Source organism: Achroia grisella, unplaced genomic scaffold (genome assembly GCF_030625045.1).
Source record: "Achroia grisella isolate CSIRO2021 unplaced genomic scaffold, CSIRO_AGI_Agris_v1 utg474, whole genome shotgun sequence".
NCBI classification, from domain to species: Eukaryota; Metazoa; Arthropoda; class Insecta; order Lepidoptera; family Pyralidae; genus Achroia; species Achroia grisella.
In genome coordinates, this window is record NW_026712878.1 from 2,634,035 (window position 1) to 2,651,177 (window position 17,143).

General features: G+C 32.5%; 2 protein-coding genes across 2 annotated transcripts; both read left to right on the plus strand.

Annotated features, from left to right (window-relative positions):
* Positions 1–934: 934 nt before the first annotated feature.
* Positions 935–5,903, plus strand: LOC131845501 (myrosinase 1-like). Its single transcript, XM_059194568.1, has 6 exons — positions 935–960; positions 1,255–1,373; positions 1,998–2,668; positions 3,256–3,564; positions 4,966–5,204; positions 5,762–5,903. The coding sequence occupies exons 1-6, from the start codon at positions 935–937 to the stop codon at positions 5,901–5,903; spliced, it is 1,506 nt and encodes a 501-aa protein (XP_059050551.1).
* A 1,039-nt stretch (positions 5,904–6,942) lies between these two features.
* Positions 6,943–12,429, plus strand: LOC131845478 (ubiquitin-like domain-containing CTD phosphatase 1). Its single transcript, XM_059194539.1, has 5 exons — positions 6,943–7,245; positions 7,793–7,974; positions 8,778–8,913; positions 10,042–10,253; positions 11,524–12,429. The coding sequence occupies exons 1-5, from the start codon at positions 7,074–7,076 to the stop codon at positions 11,848–11,850; spliced, it is 1,029 nt and encodes a 342-aa protein (XP_059050522.1). The 5' UTR covers positions 6,943–7,073; the 3' UTR covers positions 11,851–12,429.
* Positions 12,430–17,143: the final 4,714 nt, after the last annotated feature.

Sequence of the window (17,143 nt, forward strand, 5' to 3'; positions counted from 1 at the left end):
TCTAGCGATTTAACATAAAAAGATCGTGGGTTCGATTCCTCGCACAAATGAAACATTTGTATCCATTCAAATTCAAATTTAAACATCATTTATTCATGTAGGATATTTTAGCCGCTTATGAACGTAAAATTTTTTATATTATCGTTTTTTCCCTACCGTCCAGATCAGTATATGTAGTAGTAGTATGCCCAATTGGATCTATATATCTAATTAATATATTATTAATTATATAGCCAGTTTATGTAACCAGCCCTTATCAAAAGTGCCGCTTTGGTTGGGACTAGATGGCCCTGTGTAAATTTATCAGGGTTATTATTATTCTTAGTAATTGGATTTGACACCATTATAGGGTTATTAACTAATAAAAAATTGTCACGTCAAACATTTATGAATTTGACTATACTCAAATTTATGTGGAAGTCAATTCCATTGAACAATAACATATCAATTACATTGTAGAGTCATTCTAAAACGCAGTTTTCACTAAATAACTTATTCTCATTCGTACATAACATTTCGTTTTAAGTTTATTTAAATTTTAGAATAAAATATACACGTACAAGATATCATTTTATTTGTGAAATGTAACAAACATACAGATATATACTCTTGCATTTATATCTAATATTAATATGAATCGATACATTTATAACTACGAAGACACTACTTTAAAAAATTCAGTTGAGTTTCTTGCCAGTTCTTCTCAATTTAATCTGTATACTGAACTGGATAGTAGGAAAAAAATTATAATACCAAAAAATTACATTCATAAGCGGCTAAAATGTCCTTTTGATTTGTTTTGACTATGTGTAAAATATAAAGAGAGCATATACATAAGTAGCGTATAAAAATCTAATCTATCATGTACAGAATAAGCCACTTCAATTAATACACAGTTATAGATCGTATCTTCAGTGCTAGAGATACCGTTGATATGATACGACCTTTTTTTATACTGTGGTAAGTATTTATTTATTTATTTTATTTACCTAACAAAATAACATACATGTTATATTTTTTTTTTTTTATTCAAACAAACATACATTGAAGCACTGTTAAACACAATCACTTATTTTTTGAATAACCGCTTATTCGGAACGCTGTTGTTACAAGAAGTACGAAGAAACTTGCATGTTGGTCTTTTAAATAATTTAATTGTAACTTTACATTTTTAATTTCAAATGTGTGAATACAAACTACCAACTTAATAATAAAATAGACTTAGCTTACTTAATTTATTTTATTAATTTTTAGTGCTATTTTTCACAATAATGGAGTATCATTGTCCAGCAAAATCCGCAAATTCCCTGACAGCTTCGAATTTGGAGCATCCACTTCAGCTTATCAAATAGAAGGTGGATGGTATGAAGATGGTAAGTTTAATAGATTATTATTGTAAACATACATAATAATATCTCTGAAAAAATCACACGCGCCAGTCCCAATTAACCTAGCTAGAGCCTGAGTTAGGGGTAGTAGACAACCGATACATATACATGAATATATATATTTTGTAAATACATATTATATATAGAAAACATCTAAACCGATACAATCATAGTCATGAGTACAAATTATGGACCGTGCAAGGAATTGAATCTTCGACCATTCGTTATTTTCGGACTACTCTAATGCTGTTGGCCGCAGCTGGCCTTTACAGCTTTACTGGATGACAGGGGGCGAATGCAGATGGCACTACAAACCTGCAGATGGACTTATGGAGCGGCTGAAGGCCAACTCCCGCCTGACGGATACGACTTCAGTCTGAGGGCATCACTAGGTTCGAACCTCCGCTCAGGCCGTCGTAATATCGATCCCCGTTTGAATTGGACGGAGGATCGATCGGAGGGAAACCATTAGTAAGGCGAATCGAAGTAAGGCGGATTGCTAAACCGCCTGACTATTGAGGCCGTCATAAATACATATACACTGTACACGATTAGATATAACACTCTTGAATACATTACTAGAAAACGAATGGCACTCCTATTTTCCAGGGAAAGGACTATCAATATGGGACATTGCCACCCACATGGATCCATCACAAATAAAAGACAAAAGCACAGGCGACATAGCTGCAGATTCATATCACCTCTACAAACGAGACGTTGAAATAGCTAAAGAACTTGGGTTAGACTTTTACAGATTCTCAGTATCTTGGCCTAGGATTCTCCCAAAAGGTCTTCCCAATCAAATCAATCAGGCCGGCATCGATTACTACAACAATTTAATTAACGAATTGCTGAAGAATAATATTAAACCTTTCTTGACAATATATCATTGGGACCTTCCATATGAATTGCAGAAGTTAGGCGGATGGATCAATCCGCATGTTGTAGATTGGTTTGTGGACTACGTCAAAATATTGTACGATTATTATGGAGACAGGGTCAAACTCTGGATCACTATAAATGAACCTAAACAGATATGCTATGAAGGATATGGCTCTACTTTAAAAGCACCAATGCTGAACGCAAGTGGCGTAGCAGAGTATATGTGTGCAAAAAACTTGTTACTCGCACATGCGAAAGCTTATCATTTGTATAATCAAAATTATAGGAAACTGCAGAATGGTACTGTTGGTATTTCAATCAGTTGCACATGGTTCGAACCAGCTTCTGAAACAATAGATGATCATCAAGCAGCTGTAGATGCTAATCAGTTTGATGTAAGTATAATAATAATAGCTGCAATTACGTCTGTTTTAAAAGTAGCCTATACTTATAGGTTCTGGAGATACGATCCATCTCCACGTCAAACTAAAAAGAGTCTGTTTGTCTGGAATAGTTTATGATACAAATAAACTGACAAACACACTTTTTTATCTATGTTCTGAAATACCGATATCTATAAAGACCCATATATAAAAAGACACTACACATGTATGGTCCTAGTTATACAGGATAGAGTGTAACAAAGGTTTACTGACTAGGGTATTCACCACAGACATAGTTTCTACCATTAGTAAACTCTACGTATTCTTCTTCTACCAGCAGGTAAACTTTGTAAATATTCACCTACTTAGATACCTCAGATTCTCACCTTTTTCAACTACCAAATACTTAGTTTAATAAGTGTTTTAGTCTTGCAGAAATTACATGATAAGAAGCATTTTAGTCCTAATAAATGGACACGCATGAGTGGCCGGACTGAATAAATATATCCAGCAAAATGACCATGTCAATTATTACATCCGTGACTACCATGTCTGAAAATATATTTTATAGAAATAATCATTATTTTATGTCTTTCCAGTGGGGCCAATACGCTCACCCAATATTTTCCAAGGCTGGCCATTTTCCTTTTGAATTAAAGAAAAATATCGCACTTAAAAGTGCTGAACAAGGATTCTCAAGATCTAGATTACCAGAACTGTCAGCTTCCGAAGTAGCCCTTATCCGAGGGTCTGCTGACTTCTTTGGTGTCAATACATACACGACTAAGTTAGCGTATAGAGACGCATCTCTGGACGGCTTGTATGCTGTGCCTTCGTATATGGACGATATGGCGGCTGTTGTAGTCGGTAATCCGACGTGGCCTCAAGCAAAATCTACTTGGCTACAGGTACTTTTACGCATTGTTATTTCGACAATCTCGGTCGTCTACCGGTTGGCATACCGCCCTTCTTCCGATGAAGGTACAGTTCCCTATAAATACTATACAAACATTTGTATTAGGAGTATCTATTATTTATATGTATATTGACGGCCTCGGTAATCCAGTGGTAAAAAGATACCGCTTTTATTCCGATGGTCGCGGGATCGATTCCTCGCACGGCACAAACATTTGTATTCATGAGTATGGTTGTTTGTATCGGTCTGGATGTTTTCTCTATATAATATGTATATATTTACTAAAAAAAACTATGTATTTGTATCAGTTTTCTAGTGCCCATAATACAAGCTTTAGCTAGCTTAACTTGGGTCTAGATAGCGCTGTGTGAATTGTCCAGGGTATACATGTATGTATTTCTATAAGTTATTTAATACCCATAGTTCAAGCTCTCCATAGTTTAGGACTAGATGACACTGTATGAATTGTCCAGGGTTATTTATTTATTAAAGTTTAAAATAAAGTTTAAAACTGATCTATCATATCAAAAATATTGGTTTTTATGATATATTTAAATGGATGAATAAGGAATGGTAGTTCCACATGCGCTAAAGGTATAAGCAACCGGGTGACTATGTAAAATGATAGTATAGTTGGTATAGGCACAGATAAGATAATATTACATAGTCTAGGCATGAAATAAGGTCAGTTAGTCCATTTTGGCGAATTATCACAAATTATAATCATAACGATGACTTGTAAATGGACCACGTTGAGGTCGACCTGTTAGGTTACATTGTTAGCAATGGGTCAATTAGACTCTATTAATAAATAACTTCTATTTATCTATCTATCTCTCAATATTATATTATTGTAGTATAGTAGTATTGTAGATATAGTCTTTGGCATAATTAATATTGTTCATAACATACTCTGTGCAGTTGACAGAGCCTGATTGTAAAATGGCGGGAACGGCCTAATTAAATGTGAAGCGCAAATTAGCATTTTATTTATTTAAATACAGTACAAATTGGCGACGAGTACAAATTCACGTGTGTAATTAAGTCTGCATTAATATTTTTTATATTTTTCATACAGAGATAAGACTTCGCTATTATACTAGACTAATTTCTAGTATACTAGCAAAGTCGTAAACACAACTCTATTTTTAACAATTTTCATCATTCTTGTCACTCCAATTTGTTGTTCTCACAGTAACTTTTATTTTATACTACTATGATGGCAAACAGGCATTCGGCCCATCTGATAGTAAATGGTTACCGTAGCCTTTACACGCCTGAAACAACAGGGATGTCACGTGCGCGTTGCCGACCCTTAAGAAACCTTAACTTGTCGATTCTGAAGAGTATCGTCTCTTCTATACTCAAATTGCATATTAACTAATACTTCCAGGAAGTACCTTGGGGTTTCTATAAATTACTAAAAGAAATTAAAAAGAATTACAACAATCCTGTTGTGTACATCACTGAGAATGGATGGTCGACGGCTGGAGGTCTATTTGACGACGATAGAATCCAATACTATAGGAATTACTTGAGTGTTCTCCATGACGCTATTGAAGAGGGGTGTGACGTCAGAAAATATACCGCTTGGTCTCTAATAGATAATTTTGAATGGAAGAATGGTTACACGTAAGTTTCCTTTTTTATGGATGACTATAGCGACTCGTCCTGATTTCGCACGGATGCACTAAAATGGCTTGCGCTGTACTATAACACGCTTGTATTACACATATAAACCTACCTCTTGAATCACTCTATCTAGGTACATCGTTTAATTTTAAACTTTAGGAAAAAGAAAAATCAACACGTTTTGTTTTGTTAGCGTTTAACTTAAGGTTGTTAGTTGTAAACCAGTTCATGTGATCTCTTTCAGACAACTTTTGGGTAGAGGTGAAAATACACAAGGTGGCGGTATGGTATTAATTGCAATTTCTAGTGCAGTCGCCTCTCAACGATTGGTATTATGGGAATGCAAGATGATACTTATCGATATTATCACCAAGGGCAAGAATTCGAATCCATACAGCGCCTACCCCCAATCTAAATTTTGAAACTTTACAAAATTATGTTGAAGATATTTGCGCACGGGTTTAATCATGATCATCAATATATCGTCACCCTACAGACACAGTTCGTCACTACTTTTACTTACAGCTTCTGTTTATTTTCTTTCTGTTTACTTCCAGTGAGAAATTCGGTTTGTACGAAGTGGACTTCTCGAGAGAAGATCGCAACCGAACACCAAGAAAATCAGCATATGTTTATAAAGAAATAATTCGAACCAAATCTTTAGACACTACGTACGAGCCAGAAATAAATACTGTCTAAATTTTATGATAATTACATATAAAATAAAGTGAATGAAGTATATGCGTAAATATTTTATTATTGTACGAAATGATTTCGGCCAGATCAAATGGGCTTCTTAAAATATGCACGATCGCAGTGATACGTCGTAATAATAGTCGTCATACTCGTGAGCAAGTGCTGCTTGTAGTGACTGACCTGCTCTAATCACTATTACTTATTTACTCTTATTTAGTTACTCAGTCACTTGGTTGTCTCTTTATTATTTTCATAATGAATTATTGCTAGTTGGTAGTTTGTATTCCCACATTTCAAATTACAAATGTTAAGTTACAATTAAATTATTTAAAAGTACCACACAAAAATATTTTGGGCATTCTTTTTGTGATGAATCTTCGTTCCGAATGAACGGTAGATTAAATTGAAAGTACCTAAGGTTTATTCAAAAATACATGCATATTCTAGTAATAGATTTTTTTATTATATACTCTTCTATTTTGTACTCACTTAGAAAATGAATAACCACTGAGCAAACAACCACTACGTTTATTGTACACTAGTGATTATTCGTTCAAATTAAAAGATGAAAAATTGACAAAAAGGATTATATGTAGTTATAAAAAAGTGCCATTTCTCTATAAATAATACAAAATTTAAACATTTGAATGAAATAAAAAAAGTGGATTAGTTTTATGAAAATGTTTCTATGCTCGAATTAAGATAGACTGACACATGTTAAATGTGTGACTCCAACTAAAATCTCGATAATACCTATATTATTAAATTAAGTCAACTACCAACTCTATTCGAAAGACGCCAGTACGCCAGTTATTACGTTAATGATTTCTTCCGTCTGCTACTAAACTAGTACAAATGAATTTGCCTCTACCTACAGAGTTTGTATATATAACCATGTGATTATAAATGCATTGGCTTCACGAAATTATAATCATGTCACCCAGTCACTGAGCAAATAATCACTAAGTTACATCTCGCTATTGATTGAGGTTCACGTCAATGTAACATTCTATCATTCAACGAGTCAATCATCCTTCTTGTAATCAGTATCAGTCAGTCGATTAGAGTTTGTCATTGAGTTTAGTTTGCTTCACTTTCCAAATTGTTTTGTTTACGTGCTAATCGTACTTTATGACGATAATTTTTATCAACTATAATTATTTTACATGAAAAATGTGTGATATAAACGACAACTCTTTAAAGTTGAGTGTCAAATGGAATGGAAAGGAATATGAAATACCGGAGTTTTCGCCTTCCGATTCGGTGGCTATGCTCAAAATCGCCATCGAAAATGCCACCGGAGTACGTCCAGAAAGACAAAAATTGCTAAACGTTAAATTTCAAGGTAAATATTACTCTTTTGTAATCATAAAACATGATGTCTTCATACTCTAAGCAAGGTTAGAACATCCTAAAAAGTTGTCAGAAATAATGCTAACCTAGAAACTAAGTCGTAATGAAAATTTTAATTAATGAAAGTTTTTTCAATGCTACTTGTTTATGTAACACTTCCGAGGCATTTACTAGCGCCAATCACATTCTGTGTCCTAAATATTTTACTAGAAATCTTACATTTTGTAGACATAAATACAAAATGCAGTTTTATGTGAGTATTATTATTTTTAAAATATGGTGGTGATTATTTTTTTAAATATGCTCAATTGGCGGCAAGCTGTAACCGTCAGCTATTTATTTGAGCTGGATCATGAATATTACCTTTATAAATTTTCATTCCGAATTATTAATGTCTGCCTGCCTGCATGCCCTGTAATTTCACCATTAAAACCGATAAAAGGCAAACTGCTTGATAGTAAATTGAGTACAAAGTCTATCTCAGTGAAATTCAATGTAGTCTAAATAGTTGTCTAATATTTTTATGTCCTTTTCAATAGGCAAAGTTGCGACAGATAACTGCACACTATCAGAGTTGAACTTGAAGCCAAATTTGAAAATTATGATGATGGGGTCCTTGGAAGAAGCAATTGAAGGGGCTAGAACAAAGCCGGATGTAGGTGATGAAGTTGTAAATGATTTGGATATTGAAGAAGAGGAAGTTGATGTTGAAAATCAGGAGGTATGCTTAATAATAATGTCAAATAGTATTTTTACTACCCTCAAATAATATTACTAATATTGTCTGAGTGTAGTAACTTTATGTTATATAAATAAATAAATAAAAATGTTAGTTTTATTATTTCCATAGACAAGAAAGATAAAATAATTACTGAAGTAATTGTCGGTTAAAATTAAAATATTATCATAATCAGATTTATGAACAAATTTATTTTTAAAACTGAACTAATTTGACAAAATATATTCAATGATTTGAATTTAATGAGTTACACAGTCATATTGTTTGTTCCTACTGGCACAGCAGTTATATAAATAAATATAAAATGCCATCAAGTTAATATGACAAAGGGATGTCACCTGTACAAGGACTTTCATAAAAATGTGATTTTTGGTAGAAGGATGTTTACAGCCTTATAGAAGTTTGTGCAAGATTTTGACTATTGAAAATCATATGATGATCAAAATACAAACTATGATATACAATTGTAGAGAGCAATTATACTGTATTTTATCAGATTTTTATTTCTTATTTGACTATTTTATTTAAACCAACCTTACAGTTGACGCTCCTGTATTCAAATTACTATACCTTTTATTTGTGCTGTAGCAATGTTTAACTGACATTACAATGCTACTCTGTATACTGAAGAAGTCCTTTTTAAAAAACATAAATGTGTCTTTTAAATTTAATACATGTTTGATACAAATATTTTCTAAATAAATTATAGTTTTACATCTACTCGGTATTAATTCAAATAAAACCTAACAGTTTAAATAACAAATAATATAATTATTTAATTTCAGATATACCTAGCCAAAATCAACAAAAGGGTTAAAGATTATAAAATAAACATTTTAAATGAACCCAGGCCTGGAAAGAAACTGCTTGTATTAGATATAGATTACACTTTATTCGACCATAGATCTGTTGCAGAGACAGGTATGTAAAGTTTTTCATGCCAGTATTACTAACAAACATTATTCCTAATTAAAATGGGGAATGTGCTTATATTAAGTGGCAACATTCTATAAACTTGAACAGAGCATTATGGACACCATACTATCATAAAACACCTAACGCAATAGCATTCATGTGTCGTAATTCCAAAGCACTAAGATATTGTTTGCAATCTCAAATATCCAAATAATGCAGTTAAAAATACAATTATAAATTTCAAATATGAAACATTACACATTCAACAGAAATATGACCACTTTTTAATAAAAAATATTAAAAAGTTTTTAAACTGCCACAGACTACCACTAACTCATAATTACTCTGTAATATATACAATTCTTATTATCTACACATATATAGCACTATAATAAATCGTCTGAAAATATCCTATAATATTTTTACTCTTGAAAGTCTTTAAGAGTAATAATTATTAAATAAAACAGTATTTTATTTTGTATAAATTTCACATATTTTATGCAGATATTATCAGACATACATTACATATATCAGAGATAACATTAATTTATCATAATTAACCTTTATGGACCATTTAATTAATTTCAAATTACTGGCTTGTTATAATATATTATTTATTAAAATTAAAAAATATATATTTTAGGGAACTTTTATATATTATAACATATTTTATTTTATTTCTTAGAATTTTCTATGTCGAAAACAATTTCAAATGTTTTACAATTATAGATATGAGTTGGTTTCATATTCCGTCAAGACTTAAACATTGTTTACATGACATTCCTAGCCATTAGGGCAACATAGGATAGGAAAATAGATCATTATATTATAAAATTTAACAGATGTGAATTTTGTACCTTTTTTTTAATACATGTGTCAACTTGAGAAACTTTCACCTTACACAGCCACTACTTACTGTGTCCCAAAACAGCTTACAAAGCAAGCCGCTTATAGCTGTGTAAGGTGAAAATTACTCATATATACATATACAATTTCATCAAAATCGGTTAAGCCGTTTTGGAAAAATATGGCTACTAATTATTACACGAGAGTTTTATATATATTTATATTTGCGATCAGGTGGACTGTCAGTTTTTTTGCCATTGTAATTACAAAAGAACTATATATTTTCAGGGTACGAACTTATGCGACCATTCTTACACGAGTTTCTAACATCGGCATATGAAGACTACGACATAGTAATATGGTCAGCGACGGGGATGAAATGGATAGAAGAGAAAATGAGATTGTTAGGGGTGTCCACGCATCAGGATTACAAGATCATGTTTTATTTAGACTATTTGGCAATGATCACTGTACATACAGCCAAATATGGAACCATTGATGTGAGTATATATCTCTTATTTCAATGTAGTAAGGTACATTTTTGGTACAACAGCCTCGGTGGTCTAGTGGTTAAGTTTGTGGTGTGTGGCCCCTTTGCTCTGTGTGTCAACACTCACCTGCACTGCTCGTGTTTCTCTTCCTGTCCAGCTAAATCTCAGCTTTAAATACATGCTATATATATATATGTGAGCAGCACTATGAACATCATATTGAAATGAATAAATAAATAAATAAAATAAAAAATATTATCAAGGGGATTGGGATTGTTAGTAATGTTAAATATTGAACCCATTGTCAGCTATGTACCATCCACGCCTGGAAACCATTGTGATAAGTTCCTGATGATATTGTCTCGATGGGCTAACCGACGTGATCTCATGCTCATCGTATCATCCTCCTCTAGTGTTCCGCCAGTTTTAACCCTGAGTGCAGGCGGGTGCACCATTCCATTATCATCAATTAAAAAAAAACATCACGTTATCATGTAATAACCCTGATACCTCATGCGCTATAATTCCATAGAACTGTTGCGACTTCATTGACAGCACTGCTTGCTGGCCGCTTATAAGACATAACTAGAACAGACAGAACAGTCTACAAATCGACGAATATGATATATATATAAAGACGGACTATATATTATATAGGAATTTTATAAATTATATTTTACTAGCTGTACCCGCGACTTCCTCCGCGTGAAATAGTGACCTTGACCAAATAATAAAATATTTAGTAATCTGACCCAATAAAAAAAGTTTCATCACTCTACCTTCCAAAATGAAAATTTCATACAGAATTCTATAATATTCAATCAACAGCCTAAAAAATAAGTTACAAACTTCTAGCTTTAAAAATGACGATACTTCCACACAACCTTACATCTCCCTTTTTAACCCCTTACAACCCTTTTTCTTTATTTATATTTTTTCAACAGCCTAAAAAATAACTTTCAATATCATCTCCTCTTTCTCTTACAACCCTTTTAAGCATTAAAAAGTAACCTATGTCCTTTCTCAGGATTTAGACTATCTGTGCAAAATTTTATTTAAATCAGTTCAGTAGTTTTGGCGTGAAAGCGAGACAGACAGACAGAGTTACTTTCGCATTTATACTATTAGTAAGGATTATTAAACAAAATCGCTTTTATTCATTATAGACGACAACCGTAACGGTCTCCTCGACTAGCAGACCGTACAAGAACTAAAATATCAAGCCTCTTATTGTGTAATTTCATTAATGATACATAAAGTATTCAATATTTAATTTCAGGTCAAACCTCTAGGTGTAATATGGGGCAAATATACTCAATACAGTTCTAAAAACACAATAATGTTCGACGACATTAGAAGAAACTTCATAATGAATCCAAAAAGTGGCTTAAAAATCCGTCCCTTCAGGCAAGCACACTTGAACAGGGATAGAGACAGGGAATTACTACACCTGTCTACCTACTTAAGGGATATAGCGCAATACTGTGATGATTTCGACCAATTAAACCATAAAAAGTGGGAGAAATACAAGCCGGATAAAAAAACGCAACAGGCCGGCAGCAAAAGGAAAGCGGAAGACAGTGCTCCGTCAACACCAAATGAATGACGCCAATAATATGTATATGTAATATGTACAAACCGACAAAGGCGCCTAATGGTATAAAGAAAGTCACAATTCCAAATACGAGAAACTTAAAGGCTCTCTATTAACGGATTCATAAGCAAACAACAATAAACTTAATGCTCTTATTTGTAAGAACTAAAACTGCCTGTATATCCATTTTAAACTAACAGTTTCTTTCATAATATATAGTTTGAAAAGAAAGAAACAAAAATAAAATAAGTAGTTTATCTGTATACCGCTATTTCATCTGTATTTTTAAAATAAAAGATAGCCTATGTTTCCTCATATCCAGTCTATCTTTACGTCAAATTTCATTAAGATCCGTTCAGCCTTTTACTAGTATAATGTAAAAATACACAAATATTTTTGTATTTATAGTATGATATAAATAAGTATAGGGAAATTGAGTTTTTTTATTCCTTTTTAAATAATTTGCAATATTTGAAATTTATTATAGGATTTATCGTATCGTAATTTGAAAATATATAAATAATATATTAGGATTTGTTTATATTTATTGTATTATGTAAATTCAGTAATTAAATTCCATTACTAGTATATAAAATATATACTATTATATAGCTCTAAATATGAACCTCCCTATATTCTCTATATATACTCATAATAACTCAATAACATATATCGATTATAAAATTAATATATTTGTTTACATTCAAATGTCAACTCTGACTACCCCACCTAGGGTTATAGTCGTGAGATTACTGTATGTAGCTATTGCATTAGTATATAATAAACATTATTTTTGTATCACAAACAAACAAGTATTCTTTAAATTTTGTTATTTACTGCATCACATTGGTTATATTTTAATAATATTACCGTCAAGCTAAATTAAGTCCTATGTCGGTGCGTTACGGTTGTCAGTCAAATCGCCTTATTGCTTACAAGACTGCGTATAGAATTAGTTGTACGTCAGTGTGTATATCCCAGAACAAAAAAACTGATAGAAACAGTATTATTATTATCTAGCTATGGACGCGGTTCCACTCGCGTTAAATTTCAATAAGAAATATAGCATGTGTTATTCTGACGCATAAGCTATATTACTATAAAGTTTCATCAACAAACCACAAAATTCGTTCAGTAGTTTTTGCTTGAAAGAGTAACAAACATCCATACTTACAAACTGTCGCGTTTATAATATTATTAAGATAAAGATATGTAACTGCACTACTGCTTTTTCTGTTCTGTGATATTGTACAGTCATATTTATGTTAACAATGCATGGTAGTGAACTATCTGCTAATGGAATCTTATTAAATAACGTATTAGTAAATTAATTGTCCTCAAAGGTTATAAAAAATACTTTATTCATTAAAAACATACAAATATAAACTTACAGTATTTTGTCACAACCCTCTCAAATTAACACTTAGGGGCTGTTCATAAATTTAGTCACACGTAAAAAGACGGGAGGGGGTCGACAATGAAAGAGTGACAAAGCATGGGTCACTCCCATCCCTTGTCATACTTTGTCACTCTTAATTTTCGTGACGTCACAATTAAATAAAATATAGCTAAATATTGAACACGAAATTGGAACTGTTAGTTTATTATACTATAATACGTATTATTTGTATATTATTGCAAACGATTTCATTGAATTCACTTAAAATAAAAACAATCATTGTAATCCAATACGGTACATACGGAGGCAGTATACACAATACTAACAGCGTTGCCTCTTAAAATATACATGCTCATCTTCTGGGCAAAGTAGCTATCAGTTCTCAGGTCACAAGTAACTTCTATGAGCCGCGCTGAAATACAGTTAAAAAAAAAATTACTTCTGGGCTACACGGGCAATTGTCTAAAAAAATCTTATATTATATGAAATTTTACCTATTAAAAAATATATATATAATTGAAAAATATGTGATGTCACACTAGATAAGAAGGAGTCTCAGAAATGTGACTAACTGTGACAAGGACGAGGGAAGGGACAAAATCTCATGTAATTCATCTATTTTATGGATGACCCCTAACTGCTGGGCGAATTCGTAGAAAACCCGGCTATAGAATCTCGTACCGTATATATTCAATTTTCTAGCATTTAAGCAGTAATTACTCCTGTGTGGGTAGTACCGAAAACAGCGGCGGCTTTACCCTTTGCGAGGCTCCGGGTGGCAGGTCTTGGCGAGGCCCTTTGTGGCCATATGGCTTTGTGGCTAACCATTGATGCGATTGAGTTATTCCAGCGTTATTCGAGACCCCAGGGATTTTCCATAAAAATCGTTCACATAGTTTCTTAGTATTTAAAAAAGATAAAAAATATATATTTGACCATACATATACCAAATGAATGGAAATTTTCCCATGATTAAAAAAAAATCAATGGTTGTTTAAAATTTGCTTTGGTTGATATGCGAGGCCCCGCGCGATTGCCCCGTTCGCCACACCCTAAGGCCGCCACTGCCTAAAAGTCGACTCGCCTAGCGTAAAGACTGGCCACCACCAGGCGAGTGAAAGTACGTACGATGTAACAACTCGTCCACGCGAATTCTCAGCTATTAAAAAACAGAGCTAAACAGTTCCACAGCAGGTTTTTTTATAGCCAGTTTTATGAATGTGTTAAGGTAGCATCTTGACATTGACGGTACGGTAAAATACAGTGCGTTATTTCTCTAATAATAATAATAATTAGCAATGTATCGCACCGCAAGCATTTAGATGCTACCTTTATGGAATAAAAAAAATAGTGTTCAAATTGAATAGCTTTATATGAAGAATATTAAAAATCTACTTACAATATCTGTCTTATTTACTCACACAGCATATGAAGAGCACGATAAACGATCTAGCATGTAAATATAGTATAATAATTATGTATTGAGCAAAGCGGTACAACGTTGTTTTTTTTTAACTATTCTAGTGGTGCTGACCAGAACTGCCATAGCTTCACCGGTCGAAAATGTGGGCGAGTGCAAACCTGAAATTATGGAATGGCTAACTCCCTCCTGACGGATACGACTTAAGTGTAAACGTACCCCGATTTAGGCTGTTTTTTTATGTATCTGAAATAGAAAATGGCGCCCGTTGCTTACATAAGACATCACCACTAGAGTCATCAAGACGTCGTTATGTGATAGACTGTACCACTGTACGCAGTGTACTTTAAACAAAGTTTTTTTCAGATTGCTTATGTAGTAAAACTAAACTACAATTAAAATAGCCTCGATTTTTTTAAATATTTGCTATAAAGTGTGCCAACAATGATTTCTCCGCAATAATCAACTAAGGGAACGAATCCTATCCAATAAAATTGGATTGCGCAGATTTACACCATATTGTAATCTTGAATTAAACTCTATATAATCTTATATTATAGAAACATATGTATTGACTCTATATTTCGTATCGATTAAAAACTATTATATCTAATATTGTTACCATCATTGTTATTATTCGGTTCAGTCTAAATTATGCTTTAAAATTTATGGAAATAGATTGGAATTCACATTGAGATTCGAATCCAAAATAGATCTTCAGTATGCACATTTGTCAAAAACATAAGTAATCGTTTACCAGCCACCTAATATTAAAGCCGTCTGCTTTGTTTAGTTGTATCGTTATATTAAATTTGTATATGTGAATGAGATTGTGATTCCTTTTGGCAATATAAAGACTTAATATTATTTTATTGTTTAAGGTGTTTTATTAATTTTATCTTTGCTTTTTATATTGACTCTCCAGTCATGAAAACACTGACATGACAGATCTGCACCCCCTCCCCTCCTAGAGGGGGGTGAAATGTTGAAGCCTTGGAGCGAACATCCCCGACATCCGATCTCCGGGGCAACAATCCCAGGGAACTGTATTTAAGCCTGGCTGGCAGGTACTGCTACCGCAGACGAGAGCTCCATCTACTATCTATTAAAAAAATACTAATAGTATAATAACTAATTAATATATTAAACAATTGTTTTTCTTTAGTTTTGTTCTTTAATTCTTCACAGAAATAGTATTAATATTTAAATACTTTTTCTATGGCAGTATTTATGGAATCAAAAACATACACTATTCAAAATGCCTACAATATAACGGTAATGATACCGATACTGCCATGTGGGCATACCAAAGCGGCACGGCAGAGACCATCCAGGAAACCAACAGTACGATACGAGACTTGTATGGCACAAGTCTCGTATCGTGCTGTTGGCAACCTGGATGCAATTAAGAAACGACCTTTGGTACGACAACATTTCCAAAGTTGTAGTACTTCGTACGAAGCGGCAAAAATATAATAATATACGAGAAACCAAACTGAGATCAAATACAAGATTTTAACAGATTTCATACTTCGTCGTACGACGCTAAATGTTTTAAGGTTGGCAACCCTGAGCCCGGCATTCATGTCACGCTAAGCTAAGATTTGGTTAAAAATCAATCATTGTGTGTGAACATCGGTGCAAAATAATACATATCATATTTTTTATTTTTTATTCATAAGCATGGGTACAAGCCCTTCAGCTGAAATAATATAAAATAAACGAAAGAAGAAAAATAACCCTATTTTATTGTGTTGCCACCTACAAAAATACCTAATACTTAAAAGTTAATGAAAAATTTAAATAATAACCTAAAGACTTATAGTCTATGTCTGGCAAGTTTATTAACGTAACGTAAAATAACTTTGTTATTCTTATATTAGTAAACATAAAAATTGTAAATTTTGTTTATGTATGGATATTTATCACATTTGTAGACTGGTTTTGTAGATCAGTTTTTTAGTTTGGCAACTCTGATGGAATGTTCTAACTTCCCGAGTCATTTCATAGGGATGTCAAAATAACGAAAATGATCGATTTTCGATATTTTGTGTAGAAATATCATATACCAAAATTAAGACACGCCCACTCGCACATGAACTTTCTGTATGAAATAAAATGGAAATTATGTCAATTTATTTAACATAAAGAAAGTCACAAACAAACTAGATGATTATTTTGCATTTTATTGTAAGTGATTTTCATCGATATAAAATTAGTGTCACTTTTGATAAAAGTAATGATAGCAGACATAAAATATTATGATTCTTGATTATTTATATACCTACATGTATATTTTCAATATATTTATTTTATATTGTATTACAATAGACAAATCACAAAATGAAATAATCGATATTTTAAACAAAGCTATTATAGTTATTTCGATTAGATATGTGCTAACTCGTAATAAACATGACTCGGGTTAACTTGAGTTAGAACAGATTTTTTTTTAATTTTTCTATTCTGATGTTGGCTGCAGCTGG